General features: G+C 47.1%; 1 protein-coding gene across 1 annotated transcript; it reads right to left on the bottom strand.

Annotated features, from left to right (window-relative positions):
• Positions 1 to 577: 577 nt before the first annotated feature.
• On the bottom strand, positions 578 to 5,646 carry LOC137093912 (uncharacterized). The gene is made up of 2 exons (XM_067458931.1): positions 4,109 to 5,646; positions 578 to 797 (listed from the first exon to the last, which is right to left on the bottom strand). Exons 1-2 carry the CDS (start codon positions 5,228 to 5,230, stop codon positions 795 to 797), a joined length of 1,125 nt encoding a protein of 374 aa, XP_067315032.1. The 5' UTR covers positions 5,231 to 5,646; the 3' UTR covers positions 578 to 794.
• Positions 5,647 to 15,229: the final 9,583 nt, after the last annotated feature.

The following is a 15,229-nucleotide window of genomic DNA, read 5'->3' as shown; positions in this document are numbered from 1 at the left end:
GACATATATATATATTGTTATTTGTTGTTTTGCCAGGGGTGTCAACAAGGAATTATTGCCCGCATTCTCCACCAAAAACTGTTAGGTGTTGACAGTTTTGACCCATAGACCAGATATGCGAAATGAAGACCAGGAGTCAGGATGTTCAATCATCGGAGAGAATTTTACTGAAGAATAGTTTGCAGTTTCATCAGTAGAGTCAGCTTCAGAGTCTCTCAGGGCAGTGTCAGGCCAGACTCTACTCTACACAACCTTACACAAAATTACCACACCAGTTATACCAATTTCAAGGGATGATTTACATCATTACAAACACGTGGAATATTACTTATTGGCATAAAGTCTAAACAATGTGTCACGCGAGAATAGACAGGAGATGCTCAGGTAGGCCGAGGCATTTAAACGATGCCCAATTGGCACTAATGGTGTGGGGAGTGTTTTCGTGGCACACTTTAGGCCCTAAAGTCATGTATGTACACAACAAGTGCACTGTATCAAAAGATTTATTTAAATGTACATAAGTCCACTGTAGCAAAGTTCGATATGATAAGGAAGGAAGAGGACAAGGGGTCGGCTGGACGGTTGATGCTGTATCTTTATTAAACTCAATATCTTTGCCAACACACACTGTGGTGTGGTATCTCAATGAACAACGATCGCTCAGTCACTTCCGGGTCGGCACTTCCGGCTTCCGGTAACTCAGTCTCTGTAAGGGGGGTTTGGCATCAACCGTCCGGGCTCTCTCTCTCCTCGATCTCCGGTTCCACTGATGTTTTATCCCCTCTCCGCGCTCATTACTAGAACAAGAGACAGGTGTTATTAATCTGCTTCCAACCCACTCACGTACCGCTTGTCCCGCGGCTCTCTCTCCCGCTGCAGACCTCGCTGAACCACGCCCCCCTTGCCACATACCCCCACCGCCCGACTCAGGCCGGGGAGCCGTCCGGCCTGCAGCCCCCCCCCCCCCATTTCTGGAGAGGAAGTCGGCCACAGCCATCTGAGCACCCGGCCTGTGGACCACCTGGAACTTAAAAGGCTGAAGAGCTAGATACCAACGAGTGATCCGCGCGTTGGTATCCTTCATGCGGTGGAGCCATTGGAGAGGAGCGTGGTCCGAACAGAGGGTGAACTCCCGCCCCAGAAGGTAGTAGCGGAGGGTGAGAACGGCCCACCTGATGGCAAGGCACTCTTTTTCGATGGTGCTGTACTTAGCCTCTCTCTTCGAGAGCTTACGGCTAATGTACAGCACCGGCCGCTCTCCCCCCTCCACCTCCTGGGCCAGGACTGCGCCCAGCCCCCTGTCCGACGCGTCAGTCTGCAACAGAAAAGGGAGAGAAAAGTCAGGGGAGTGTAACAGCGGCCCGCCACATAGAGCAGCCTTAACTCGGGTGAAGGCCTGCTGGCACGGCTCCGTCCATTGGACCGTATCTGGTAGCCCCTTTTTAGTAAGGTCAGTCAGAGGGCTGGTGAGGTCCGAATAATTTGGAATAAACCGTCTATAATATCCCGCCAGCCCCAAGAACTGCCTTACCTCCTTTTTGGTCTTGGGCCTCGGACAGGTTGCAATTGCGGCGGTCTTATCAATTTGGGGACGCACCTGCCCATGACCCAAGTGGAAGCCCAGATACCTTACCTCCACCCGCCCAATTGCACACTTCTTCGGGTTGGCCGTGAGCCCCGCTCCCCTCAACGACCTCAAGACCGCCCGGACATGCTGCATATGCCGCTGCCAATCGTGACTGTAAATCACGATATCGTCCAGATAGGCAGCAGCATATGCGGCATGGGGACGCAAAATCCTGTCCATGAGTCGCTGAAAGGTAGCGGGTGCCCCGAACAAGCCGAAGGGAAGCGTGACGAATTGGTGCAATCCGAACGGCGTGGTGAAGGCCGTCTTTTCTTTGGACAATGGAGACAAGGGGATCTGCCAATAGCCCTTCGTTAAGTCCAATGTCGAATAAAATCGAGCCGTGCCCAGCCGATCAAGCAACTCGTCAACCCGCGGCATTGGATACGCGTCGAATTTCGACACTGCGTTCACCTTGCGGTAGTCCACACAGAACCTGACCGAGCCGTCGGTTTTAGGAACTAAAACGATCGGGCTCGCCCAGTCACTGTTGGACTCCTCTATTACTCCCATATCGAGCATTGCCCCTAATTCTTCCTGAACTACTTTTTTCTTGTGTTCAGGTAAGCGATACGGCCGGCTGCGAACTACCACGCCCGGCTCGGTCTCGATATGGTGCTGAATTAAGTCGGTACGTCCCGGTAGGGGCGAGAACACGTCGGCGAATTCCGCCTGTAGCTTTGAGAGATCAGTGAGTTGGGACGGTGAGAGGTGATCTCCCCCAGGGGCCAATGCGACCGATTGTGCTTTGATGCTCGCTTCTGGCCCGAGATCATCCTCTCCCCCGATCACCGTCGCCAACAACACTGATTCCACCTCATTCCATTTTTTCAGGAGGTTGAGGTGATAAATTTGCCGTGCCCCGTTCCTATCGGACCGTATCACTTCATAATCGAGGTCTCCCACCTGTCGTGCGACCTCAAACGGCCCCTGCCACTTCGACATTAATTTAGAGCTCGATGTAGGGAGTAATACGAGCACTTTCTCTCCCGGTGTAAATTTGCGTAGTCTCGTACCCCTGTTATACGACCGGCTTTGGCGGTCCTGGGCTTGCAACAAATTCTCCCTAGATAGCCGCCCCAAGGTGTGGAGTTTTGTTCGCAAGTCCAGCACATATTGAATTTCGTTTTTGGCCAAAGAAGGTCCCTCCTCCCAAGTTTCTCGTAGGACGTCCAGCACCCCCCGGGGCTGTCGTCCGTAGAGAAGCTCGAAGGGGGAAAACCCCGTGGAGGCTTGTGGGACCTCCCGCACAGCGAATAAGAGGGGCTCTAACCACCGATCCCAATTTTTGGCGTCTTCCTGTACGAATTTACGGATCATGGATTTAAGAGTGCGATTAAATCGTTCGACCAAGCCGTCTGTTTGTGGGTGATAGACGCTTGTCCGAATCGATTTGATGCCCAATAACCCGTATAATTCGCTTAGCGTGCGTGACATAAACGCCGTGCCTTGATCAGTGAGGATTTCCTTCGGAATCCCCACTCGGGAGATTAAACGAAACAGTGCGTCCGCAACACTCTTCGCCGAGATGTTGCGGAGAGCCACTGCTTCCGGATATCGCGTTGCGTAGTCCACGATAACTAGCGCAAAACGATGTCCGCGTGCGGATCGCTCTAATGGCCCGATGAGGTCCATCGCAATTCTCTCGAAGGGGACCTGCATTAATGGAAGGGGGCGCAATGGCGCTTTTGGGGAGGCCAGTGGATTCACCAACTGACATTCAGGACAAGACGCGCACCACCTGCGCACATTGTCGTGAATGCCTGGCCAAAAAAATCGGGTCATTAAACGATTCAGCGTGGCCGCCTGTCCCAGGTGGCCCGCCATTGGGTTAGAATGAGCCGCCTGGAAAAGCATTTCCCGGCGGCTCTTTGGTACTAACAACTGGGTTGTATCTACCTTTGTCTGAGCGTCTTGGGTCACTCGATACAACCTGTCCTTAATTATGGCAAAATAAGGATACGTGACGGGCAGGGCGGGTTGAAGGGACTGACCGTCGATAGTGCGGACCTGTTGGAAAGCATGTTTTAGGGTATCGTCCTGAGACTGCTCCAGAGGAAAGTCATCGCGGTCCGAGAGAATCAGTCTCTCGACCCCGCTCGGTTCCTCTGAAGCCGTTTCCGAGGGCCCCGTATCAGTCTCGCCAACCTGCACCCGCACCGCCCCGTTCCTAGCCTGGCTCCCCCAAGCGGCATCCGCGCATATCGACCCCAATAACGCCGGAAAGGCGGGCCAATTCGTCCCCAGAATTAGCGGATGCCGGAGGTGGGGACTAACCGCCACCTCAACACTATGATTTTCTCCCCTGAACTGAATCGTGACTGGTACAAGCGGATATTCCACCACATCCCCGTGCACACACCGCACCTTAACCATGCGGCTTGTATCCAATGCCCCAGGCTGCATCAGGCTTTGATGGATCGAGGTTTGGTTACATCCTGAATCCACCAAGGCCTGATATGTACCCCCCTTGATACTCACAGGAACTTGGTACTCTCCTGCTTGATCAGGGGTGGTCCGCTGGACGTCCGGGACCCGGATCATTGTCCCGATATCCATCATTGGACATCGGTCCACAAAATGGTCCGGGTCACCGCACCGCCAGCAGGCCAGCCCAGGCCTGCCCGCCGCCCCTGCGGCGGGGAGTGGGTTGGAATATGAGCGCGGAGGGGGGGTGGAACCGGAACCGATATCCCCGCCCGACCCCAGCAGCCCCGCCCCCCTGGGCGGGGCCCTCGAACTCCCGTATTGCCCTGTGCCCATTCCACCCCGACCTCTGGGGGGAATACGAGGGGGCCCTGGAGGGCGGGACCTAGGGAGAGGGACAGGAGGAGAAGGAGAGACAGAGGGGGGAGAGAAAGAGGGAGAAGTTAAACGGGGTTCGCCGACCCCTGGGCACGCCACCAGATGGTCCTCCGCCAGGTTGATGGCCGTCGTCAGCGACGTGGGCCGGTGGCACTGGACCCACTCGGCGGTCTTCTTGGGAAGCCGAGCGATGAACTGTTCCAGTACCACCAGATCGACGATGTGGTCCACGTCGCTTCCACCGGCCAATAGCCATTTGCGGCAGGCGTCCCGGAGCTGGTGGGCCATCGCGAAGGGCCGGCCGGTCTCCCCCCACTCAAGCGAGCGGAAACGCTGACGGTGTTGTTCGGGGGTCCGACCGACCCGCTGAATGATGGCCCTCTTCAGATCGTCGTAATCCAGGAGGTTCGCCACCGGCAGTTGTTGGGCGGCCGCCTGGGCTTCTCCGCTGAGCAATGGAATAAGGCGCACCGGCCACTGTGCCCGGGGCCACCCGCAGGCCTCCGCCGCTTTCTGAAAAAGGTCTATGAAGGCCTCGGGATCGTCCTGTGGCCCCATCTTGTGTAGGGGCACGTGGACCGGTGCGCTGGCGAGCCCGGCGGCTTCGGTGCGAACCTCCCGGTCTATCCAGCTCCGGAACCTCTCGCGGTCCTCTTGCTGGCCGCGGACGATGGCCTCGAATCGACGCTCCTGGTCCGCCCGCAGCTCCAGCATGGCCTGATGTTGATTCTGGTGGAGGGCCGCGAGAGAGGTGATAATGTCCGCAAACGGCGTGGCGGAGGGCGTTGGAGTAGTCATGGCGGCGGCGCGGTCCTACTTCCTTCCCGGGTTTTCGGCACCACTGTAGCAAAGTTCGATATGATAAGGAAGGAAGAGGACAAGGGGTCGGCTGGACGGTTGATGCTGTATCTTTATTAAACTCAATATCTTTGCCAACACACACTGTGGTGTGGTATCTCAATGAACAACGATCGCTCAGTCACTTCCGGGTCGGCACTTCCGGCTTCCGGTAACTCAGTCTCTGTAAGGGGGGTTTGGCATCAACCGTCCGGGCTCTCTCTCTCCTCGATCTCCGGTTCCACTGATGTTTTATCCCCTCTCCGCGCTCATTACTAGAACAAGAGACAGGTGTTATTAATCTGCTTCCAACCCACTCACGTACCGCTTGTCCCGCGGCTCTCTCTCCCGCTGCAGACCTCGCTGAACCACGCCCCCCTTGCCACATCCACCTAATATAAAGTGGGTCCCAAAGTACTTTTTCTCAAAGCTTAGTTAAACTGTATATATCAGTGGTGTCCTTTAACTCTAAAGGACAAATTACCCTTCAGAAGAAACATAACGTCACCTAACAGTGAAGCAACAACCTGCCTGCACCTCTTTTCTGGCCTTTGTTGTCCGTATTTTGGGTCTTTTAGCCTTTTTTGGTCACATCTGATGGGCTGCTATTATCTGTGATCATTGCACAGGGTGTGGAGGTAAAGGGCAAGTCATTACGCAGCCGCCCGAGCAGAAAACGAGGGCAGCAGTATGGCATCCTGCCATGCCTCCGCTGGTCGCACAGATGCACAGTATGATTAATATTACCACACACACACACACACACACACACACACACACACACACACACTCACACAGACTGTCCTTCTCCTCTCACTTCTCTTCAGGTAGCCCAAACATGCTAATCACTGACTGTTGATGTTAAGGAGTAGGGCAAGTTGCTCCGTCTGCCATATGGCGGCGAGTAAACACTCTTTAAACGGCTGGCTTGCTGAATGGGGGGTCTTCATCAGAATCCTGCCAGCTCAGGGGAAAATGGAAAAAACTGACCAAAACAAAGTCACTCAAAGCGCTGAGCACACAAGAAGAATCCCAAGCTCACCTTGAGCCTGTCCTCCGTAAAGGCCAGGTGAGAACAAGAAGAGATTTGTAACTCAATTAACCTTCTTTCACCTTTTCAAAGTTCCCAAAATCCTTCCTAAAGTCACCTTTTTTAATTCTGTTATTTTTTATGGGGATCATAACATATGTCTCCTATTTGGTTTCAGATAACAAAGTGGCCCAAAAGTACTTGGACATTTTAGTCACACTTAACTCTTTCCCTGCCAGCGTTTACTAAAAATATTGCCAGCCAGCTTTTTTTATTATATTCACAAAAATGTGATGGGGCCCCAGAATAGATGTATTAATATGTAAAATGTCGATTTTATTGACAATATTATACAGGTCCTTCTCAAAAATTAGCATATGTGATAAAAGTTATTTTCCAGAATGTAATGATAAATATTAAACTTTCATATATTTTAGATTCATTGCACACCAACTGAAATATTTCAGGTCTTTTATTGTTTTAATACTGATGATTTTGGCATACAGCTCATGAAAACTCAAAATTCCTATCTCAAAAAATTAGCACATCATGAAAAGGTTCTCTAAACGTATTAACCTAATCATCTGAATCAACTAATTAACTCTAAACACCTGCAAAAGATTCTTGAGGCTTTTTAAAACTCCCAGCCTGGTTCATTACTCAAAACCGCAATCATGGGTAAGACTGCCGACCTGACTGCTGTCCAGAAGGCCATCATTGACTCCCTCAAGCGAGAGGGTAAGACACAGAAAGAAATTTCTGAACGAATAGGCTGTTCCCAGAGTGCTGTATCAAGGCACCTCAGTGGGAAGTCTGTGGGAAGGAAAAAGTGTGGCAAAAAACGCTGCACAACGAGAAGAGGTGACCGGACCCTGAGGAAGATTGTGGAGAAGGACCGATTCCAGACCTTGGGGGACCTGCGGAAGCAATGGACTGAGTCTGGAGTAGAAACATCCAGAGCCACCATGCAGGAAATGGGCTACAGGTGCCGCATTCCCCAGGTCAAGCCACTTTGGGCTACAGAGAAGCAGCACTGGACTGTTGCTCAGTGGTCCAAAGTACTTTTTTCGGATGAAAGCAAATTTTGCATGTCATTCGGAAATCAAGGTGCCAGAGTCTGGAGGAAGACTGGTGAGAAGGAAATGCCAAAATGCCTGAAGTCCAGTGTCAAGTACCCACAGTCAGTGATGGTCTGGGGTGCCATGTCAGCTGCTGGTGTTGGTCCACTGTGTTTTATCAAGGGCAGGGTCAATGCAGCTAGCTAACATTTTGGAGCACTTCATGCTTCCATCTGCTGAAAAGCTTTATGGAGATGAAGATTTCGTTTTTCAGCACGACCTGGCACCTGCTCACAGTGCCAAAACCACTGGTAAATGGTTTACTGGCCATGGTATTACTGTGCTCAACTGGCCTGCCAACTCTCCTGACCTGAACCCCATAGAGAATCTGTGGGATATTGTGAAGAGAAAGTTGAGAGACGCAAGACCCAAAACTCTGGATGAGCTTAAGGCCGCTATCGAAGCATCCTGGGCCTCCATAACACCTCAGCAGTGCCACAGGCTGATCGCCTCCATGCCACGCCGCATTGAAGCAGTCATTTCTGCAAAAGGATTCCCGACCAAGTATTGAGTGCATAACTGAACATAATTATTTGAAGGTTGACTTTTTTTTGTTTTGTTGTTTTTTTTAATTAAAAACACTTCTTTCATTGGTCGGATGAAATATGCTAATTTTTTGAGATTTTTCATGAGGGTTTTCATGAGCTGTATGCCAAAATCATCAGTATTAAAACAATAAAAGACCTGAAATATTTCAGTTGTTGTGCAATTAATCTAAAATATATGAAAAATAAATTTTTATCATTACATTAAGGAAAATAATGAACTTTTAACACATATGCAAATTTTTTGAGAAGGATCTGTATATAGTAGATCCGAGTCCATCAACACCTCCAAAGCTTGCACAGTCCTATACCTCTTTGTGTGTTTGACATTTTCTCTCTGTAACGTTAGACAGTTTAGCTTTACAGTTGTAATCAAAATTATTCCACCCCCATTGCAAGACTATTTGCAACATGTAAAGACTTTCAGCATTGTAATGAATAAATCATACACACAATAAATGTTCCAAGTGGTTCCCCCAAATTCAACTGAAATGCAACTTTTAATGACTTCAGCAAAATTATTCAACCCCTTCATGGCAAGCATCTTTAGCACTTAGTAGAACACCTTTTTGCTGTTATGACCTGCTGTAAATGAGATGTATAACCAGACACCAGCTTCTGGCAAAATTCCTGGGGAGTCGTATACCCCATATCTCATGAGCAATGGCCTCCAGTTCAGTAATATTCTTGGGTTTGCAAAATCTCACTATTTTATGTGGGGTTCAAGTCAGGTGACTGTGATGGCCACTGTAGAATCTTCCAGGACGTCTTCTGCAACTAAGGCACAACCTAACACATTTTGACTTTCTCAGTTTGTGTAAATTCACTTAGGGTTTAAAGTATTTATTTTTCCCACATTAACTGCACGCAGTCTAGTAAAATGATGTGGTGTTTTAATACGGTGTATACTTTTTTCTTGATTTACCCCGAAAGAATGAAAGTGAAATGTGACAACATGCCCCCTAGGTGGAGTACATTGTAAAGTGAGGGGGCATGATGTAACGTGACCAAATGACAGCTTAAAATGTTACCTGATATAATCAAAGAAATATCCAAAACAAACTAAAATATTTTGTCAATTAAATACAATTATTAACTTTTTGAAATAAAATAATGGCATTTTTTTATCCTTACATGCACGTTCTTAAGCCGATTGTGCCTAAAGGCTCAGCTCCGCGTCTCAGGTCTCTTACACCGGGCACACATTATATACGCGGGAGCTCAATTTTGAATCGACTTCTGACAGAAGAGCTGCAGGATGGGTGTATCTTGTAGCACAGGGTGAAATCAGTATGTACATTGAAGATTTGAGGGAAATATAATATCAATTTAATATAAAACCATGGCGCTCTGTGGCACAGCAGGATTTTAGGCGCCGAATGCCGCCGCCGGTGTGTGTACACTCATTGAAAACGTGTTCGAAATTTAAAGCAGCACCAGGTAACTTTTCAACCTTCATAATATATTTTCAAGACTTTTGTGATCGACTTACAATAGGTTGAATGACACGTCTGCCATAGCTTGATGGGGTCTGTATCGTTTTTAATCGTACTTTTAAACTTCGGATTTCGGGTAGTATAACCCGAGAACAAAAAGAACTACAAAATTCGACTGCTTTATGGCATATACGTCACTTCCACCAACACTTCCACCTTAAATTCGGACGTGCAAGCCCAACTATGTTCGTCGGACAATATAGTCATGTCCAAAGCAGCACAGACAAATAAGAAAAAAAAAGGTTTTGTTGGAGGAAAGCAATAAAAGGAAACAAAAAAGTGATGGGATTAAAGGCCGGACGAGGATCAACATTGGACCAGCGTTTGCTCGTTGGCGTGAGCTGAAGGAGGCGTGGCCGACCGATGCTGTCATGCTTGTTACGGTGATTACCTACCACTCAAACATTGAATTGAAGTATCATATAGATTCTGTAAAACAGTAACCAATAGACTACTATAATGACGCTGGCTTGTAAACGCGTGAGCATCGCGATTATTTGGCTTTTGAAAAAAATAAAACCCATGAAATTATATTCATATGACATGCTGAAACATATGCCACTGACTGTACCAGGGATGAAGACATGTGAACTCCTCCTGCAGTGTTCAGGGTAACTGTTAGTGCTGCACCAACCAGCGGGGCCGCTTTTATGAAGTTATTTGGCCCGTCCCGCACCACTGTACCGCGGGTTATGAGACGAGCCGCGCATCACTAGTTCAGGGCTATCAGGGTTGTCATGTCAACAAATGCACGCACGATGGCATCCCCTGTTGTAGGATTACAGAGCTTAAAACAGTAGTTGAGGACATTATTTTTTCCCAACTGTAGGGGAACCCCGAGAGCAAAAGTTACCCAGTGCTGCTTTAAAGGCGCGGTATGGCTCGGCACGTCCGGTGCGAAACTCAGCGCCCTTAAAGGGGTCGCACACCAGACGCGATCATAACACCTGCGAAGATTCGACAGTGAGATCGGTGGTCGGATCCGGCTCCGCATATCAATGCATCATCGAATCACCCCTAGTAAATACACAAAGTTTTGTCATCCTGACATGTGTGGAAGGTGTTAAACCATGCGTGTTACAACTAACCCCGTGTTACGTTTTGCCCCACGCTCCCCTATGCTTGGGATCATTGTCCTGTTGGAAGGTCCAATGACACCCAAGCTTCAGCTTTCCATGTTGAAAAAACAGCATATGCTGGTTAGGTAAGTTTTGAAGCATGGCAACTGGTTTGAGCTGGTTTAAGCTGGTCCTAAGAAACTAGCTCCAGCTCATGACCAACTAAGGACTAGTATAAAACAGCTCAAACCAGCTGCCATGCTCCAAAACTTCCCTAACCACCATATGCTGTTTATTTTTTTCAGCAGGGTCCTCACTGACAGCAGGATATTTTCTCAGAGGATTTCCTGATCCTTTTTTTCCCTCATCTCTCCACAGAACAGAATCCCTAAACTTCTGTGGCTTATTTATTTATTTGATTTTGAGCAAATTGGAGCCAACTGTTCTTGTGATTCGGGGTCAGTAGTGGTATATGTCTTGGAGTTCTGGAAACCGCATGCGTTTATAACAGCGGTTTTCAAACCTGTTCTGGGGGCACCCAGCCCTGCACATTTGTATGTCTCCCTTAAGGCTGCAACATACACCGCAAGAACAGAGAAAAAAGTTCTCACTCCCAGGGCTGCGAGAACAAAATGACATAATTTTGTTCTCGCAGCCCTGGTTTGGCTGCGTTTTCTTGTGAGTGAACTATTGTGTGCTGGTCATACATTTAAAGTGGGCGCGGTTAATGCAGAGAAAAGTATGGAATGCACTGGCAAGAACAAACTTTGTTCTTGTTCTTGCTACCTCAAGAAAACGAACCAATTTCTTTGTTCTTGCAGAGTATGTTCCAAGCTTTAATCAGACATACCTAATTTAGTTTTCACAGTCTCTAATAACGAGCTGATGAGTTGAATCAGGTGTGATAAATGAGGGAGACACACAAAGGCTGCATTTACACTGCAGGTCTTGATGCACAATTCTGATTTGGTGACTATATCCGATTTTTTTGACGACCCGCTTACATCTTCTTTTCAAAAGCAACCCGTATCCGATATTTGCATTTACACTGTACACTGGAGAAACAGCCCAAGACGTTCTTAAACCAGTGAAAGAAAGTAAAACAGCGCAATATGCAATGGACGCAGACAAAATGATTGCACAACGTTTTGCTGTCTGCACTGTTCCACACATCTTTAAAGGTCGGCAAAACATTTCTCTCTTAAGACGGAGAAAAAGAGGAGAGCCCTTGACGGGGTTGCCAGGTATTCGCAACAAAACCCGTCCAATTGCAACTGAAAACTATGTTAAAGTAGCCCAATTCCGCATGAAAACCGCAGACTTGGCAACACTGGATCGCAGTTTGTGTCCACCTGAGTTGACGTCATTCGCGGATATTGGAATTCATGCGTTTTTTTACTGCTGACATGTTCACATGTCAAATCCGATCTGTGCCACATGAGAGAAAAAAATTGGAATTTGGTCACTTGAACCATGCAGTGTAAATGGGGCCAAAATGTGCAGGGCTGGGTGCCTCCAGGACAAGTTTAAAACCCGCTGGTTTATAGTATGCTTCTTACTGTGTAAGCTGAAACCTTACTGCCTGTTGCCACCAAGTCTTGCTGCAGGTCATTACAGTCACTCAAGGGTTTTTCTGACTTCTCAGAAATCTGGTTGCAGATTCCTTTTTTATTTTTCTGCCCCGTCCAGGCAGTGTAACCACTGTTCATTTAACTTTGAACTTGCAAACTATGCTTCCAGTGTTGTCTCTAGGAACATTTAGGCCCCGTCCACACGAAGCCAGCGCTTTCCCAATCTGATCTTTTTTTCCTCGTTTCAAGAAATATCTGCGTCCACACGAGATTACGAAAACTGACTAAAAACGATGTAGTTTGCATGCCAGGCCAGTGTGTGGCGCTGTAATTCTGCCACAGAAATACACTAAAAACGGAGAAGAAGAGTTGTGGCCAGCAGGGGTATAGCAGTGGTCGGAGATGAGGCAAAATCTCACAATAAAATAACAATAAAGACATTTGCTACTTAACAGATGCGTTTTATTAATGCCTATACCTACCCCAACCCAAAACATACCCTTACAATAATGCAGATACGGTAATTAAATGACGCGATATTGATGTGCTCATGCCCAGTGCCTGTAGTTGTATCCCTTTAATCTTTCACCGTGCTGGACGTAGTGTGATGACATCACCGTTTCAGAAAATATACGGATTCGCTGTACACACAAAAACGGAAGATGATCGTTTTCAGATTTACCCACTTTGGGACCCGGTTTCGAAAAATATCGGATTCATGCTTCTAAAACGCCGGAGCCGTGTGGACGAAACGCTGATACGGTACAAAATTTATACGTATACAGCTAAACGCGTCTCCGTGTGGACGGGGCCTTAGAGCATTTGCTATATTTTTGTATCCTGTTCCTTGTTTGTGAAGGGTGATCTCTTTAACTTTTTGGAATATTCTTTTTTACTTGAGCAGTATAGAGTGCTACACATATTTCTAGCATGCAGTCAAATAGGACACTCAACAAACCTAGCCAGTACAGATATTTCATGTGTTCTAGCTCAAGCACACCTGGCGCAACTAATCAAGCCCTTGATTATTGCATCAGGTGTGCTTGGAACAACACCTGTTTTGCAGTTTTCTTTGGGATTCTATTCAGGGGGTTGAATAATTTTGAGACCGCAGAAGTCATTAAAAGTTGCATTTTCAGTTGAATTGGGGAAACCACTTTAAACAAGTATGTTGCATTGAGCTACACTCCTGAACAAAATCTTAAGACCTTGTGGATCATAACCGGGTTGTAAGTGCTGCTTCAAAATGCCAAAAGAAGAAACAGGAGCAAGAGACAAAAAATAGAGAGTAGGCAATTTATTGAAAACTGCATTTAAACTGAAACAGGCCGTTTGGTGTCTGCCATTTGGTGTCCGAAACCATAGTTGGTGTTATTGAGTGCACTCAGTCAATCCCACATTGCACCACAATAACGAGTGTACAGCCGATATACGCTCAACAGCTATCCGAATTCGCTTACTCGTTTTCATTCACTCCTTCAATTGAATAGGATTAGTGGACTTAGGTAAGAAATAGTGATTGATGGTAGGGGGTGAATTGTGCAATAACATATATATATTGGATGTGCTTTGTCATGACAATATGTCCATATTGAAAGTTGAGTAATATTTTGAACAATCAAAATGAATTCAGTTCTCTACATTTTAGGATTTCCAACATCTCCAGCCACAGTTGTGTTGTATACTGGCAACCTGGACGTTCAGTGAACCAAAACAAAGAGCATGCCTAATCTTCCATGTTAGCCCAGTATCTCATTCCCCTCATAAGACTGGTCTTATCGCTGAAGCGTGTCTTGGCGTGGTTTGTGTGCATCCCCTCCGCCCCTAACACAATGGCCTGTGCTTATCTGCTCACCGTGGCTCCACTGTGCTGCCTGGCGCCACTCTGGACTGAATCCTCACAGTGTCCTGCGGCGCAGCGATACAGACGGAGAGATACACGCTGGAGACGGACTGACTGACTCTGTGTCTCTCTTTCTTTTGCTCTATATTTTACTCACCTCTGCCCAGTTGTTCTCTACTCTTATTTCTTTTGTGTGCTGCCTCTTAGAATGTATGTGTTATCGTCATCGTCCACCTGTTTTTTGAGCACTGAGCTTCCATCTGAGCCAAAATAATAAGATAAAAATAGGGAAAGGCATGAGAAAGGATAAACTACAAACAGAATTGCAAATCTATTTAGAGTGTTATACAGCTAATATAACATAATATAATATAATAATATTTAAGTGCTATCAAATCGATTCATCACGATTAATCATCTTATATTTTAGAAATATTTGCATGTATATACTAGGGGTGAACCGATATGCAGAGCCGGATTTGACCACCGATCTCACAGTCAATCAATCAAACTTTATTTGTATAGCACCTTCCAACAACCAAAAGGAGGACCAAGGTGCTTTACATTTAAAACAGAAAAACATCTACAATAAATAATATATTAATACATGAAGCAATAACCAAAGGAACAGTTACACAAAATACAAAAATAAAATTCAAAGTGCCACAGTGCTACTGTGTGTTAAAAGCCAGTTTAAATAAATGCGTTTTTAACCTGGACTTGAACAGGGCCAGGTCTGTAAGAACACGCAGGTCTACTGGTAAAGTGTTCCAAAGTTTAGGAGCAGCAAAAGCAAATGAACGATCGCCCCCCTGCTTGCACCGGGACCTCGGAACAACTAGCCTCATCTGGTCAGCCGACCGGAGGGCTCTGTTTGGACGGTGTACACTTAAAATCTCTGATAAATAAGGTGGCGCAAGGCCAATAAGAGCTTTAAAAGCAAACATTTCAATTTTAAAATCAACACGGTACCGAACCGGGAGCCAGTGGAGGGAACAGAGAACTGGCCTAATATGACTGTGTCTAGATGTATCGGTTAGAAGACGAGCAGCTGCATTCTGTACCAGTTGGAGACGATGGAGTGAAGACTGTGTGATGCCAATGTAGAGTGCGTTACAGTAATCAATGCGTGAGCTGATAAAAGCATGAATTGCCTTTTCCAGATCACTGCGGCACAGAAAAGGCTTTACTTTGGCTAAAAGTCGCAGCTGGAAAAAGCTTGCTTTGACTACAGAGTTAATTTGTTTGTTAAAATTCAGATCTCTGTCAAAAATCACCCCCAGATTCTTTATTGCCTCA

The sequence above is a fragment of the Pseudorasbora parva genome, chromosome 12 (genome assembly GCF_024679245.1).
Source record: "Pseudorasbora parva isolate DD20220531a chromosome 12, ASM2467924v1, whole genome shotgun sequence".
In the NCBI taxonomy this organism is placed as follows: domain Eukaryota; kingdom Metazoa; phylum Chordata; class Actinopteri; order Cypriniformes; family Gobionidae; genus Pseudorasbora; species Pseudorasbora parva.
This window is presented reverse-complemented; position numbering and strand designations above follow the sequence as displayed.

Coding starts and splice junctions, on each gene's coding strand:
- LOC137093912 (XM_067458931.1), bottom strand. CDS start 5,230: ATGACTACTCCAACGCCCTCCGCCACGCCGTTTGCGGACATTATCACC.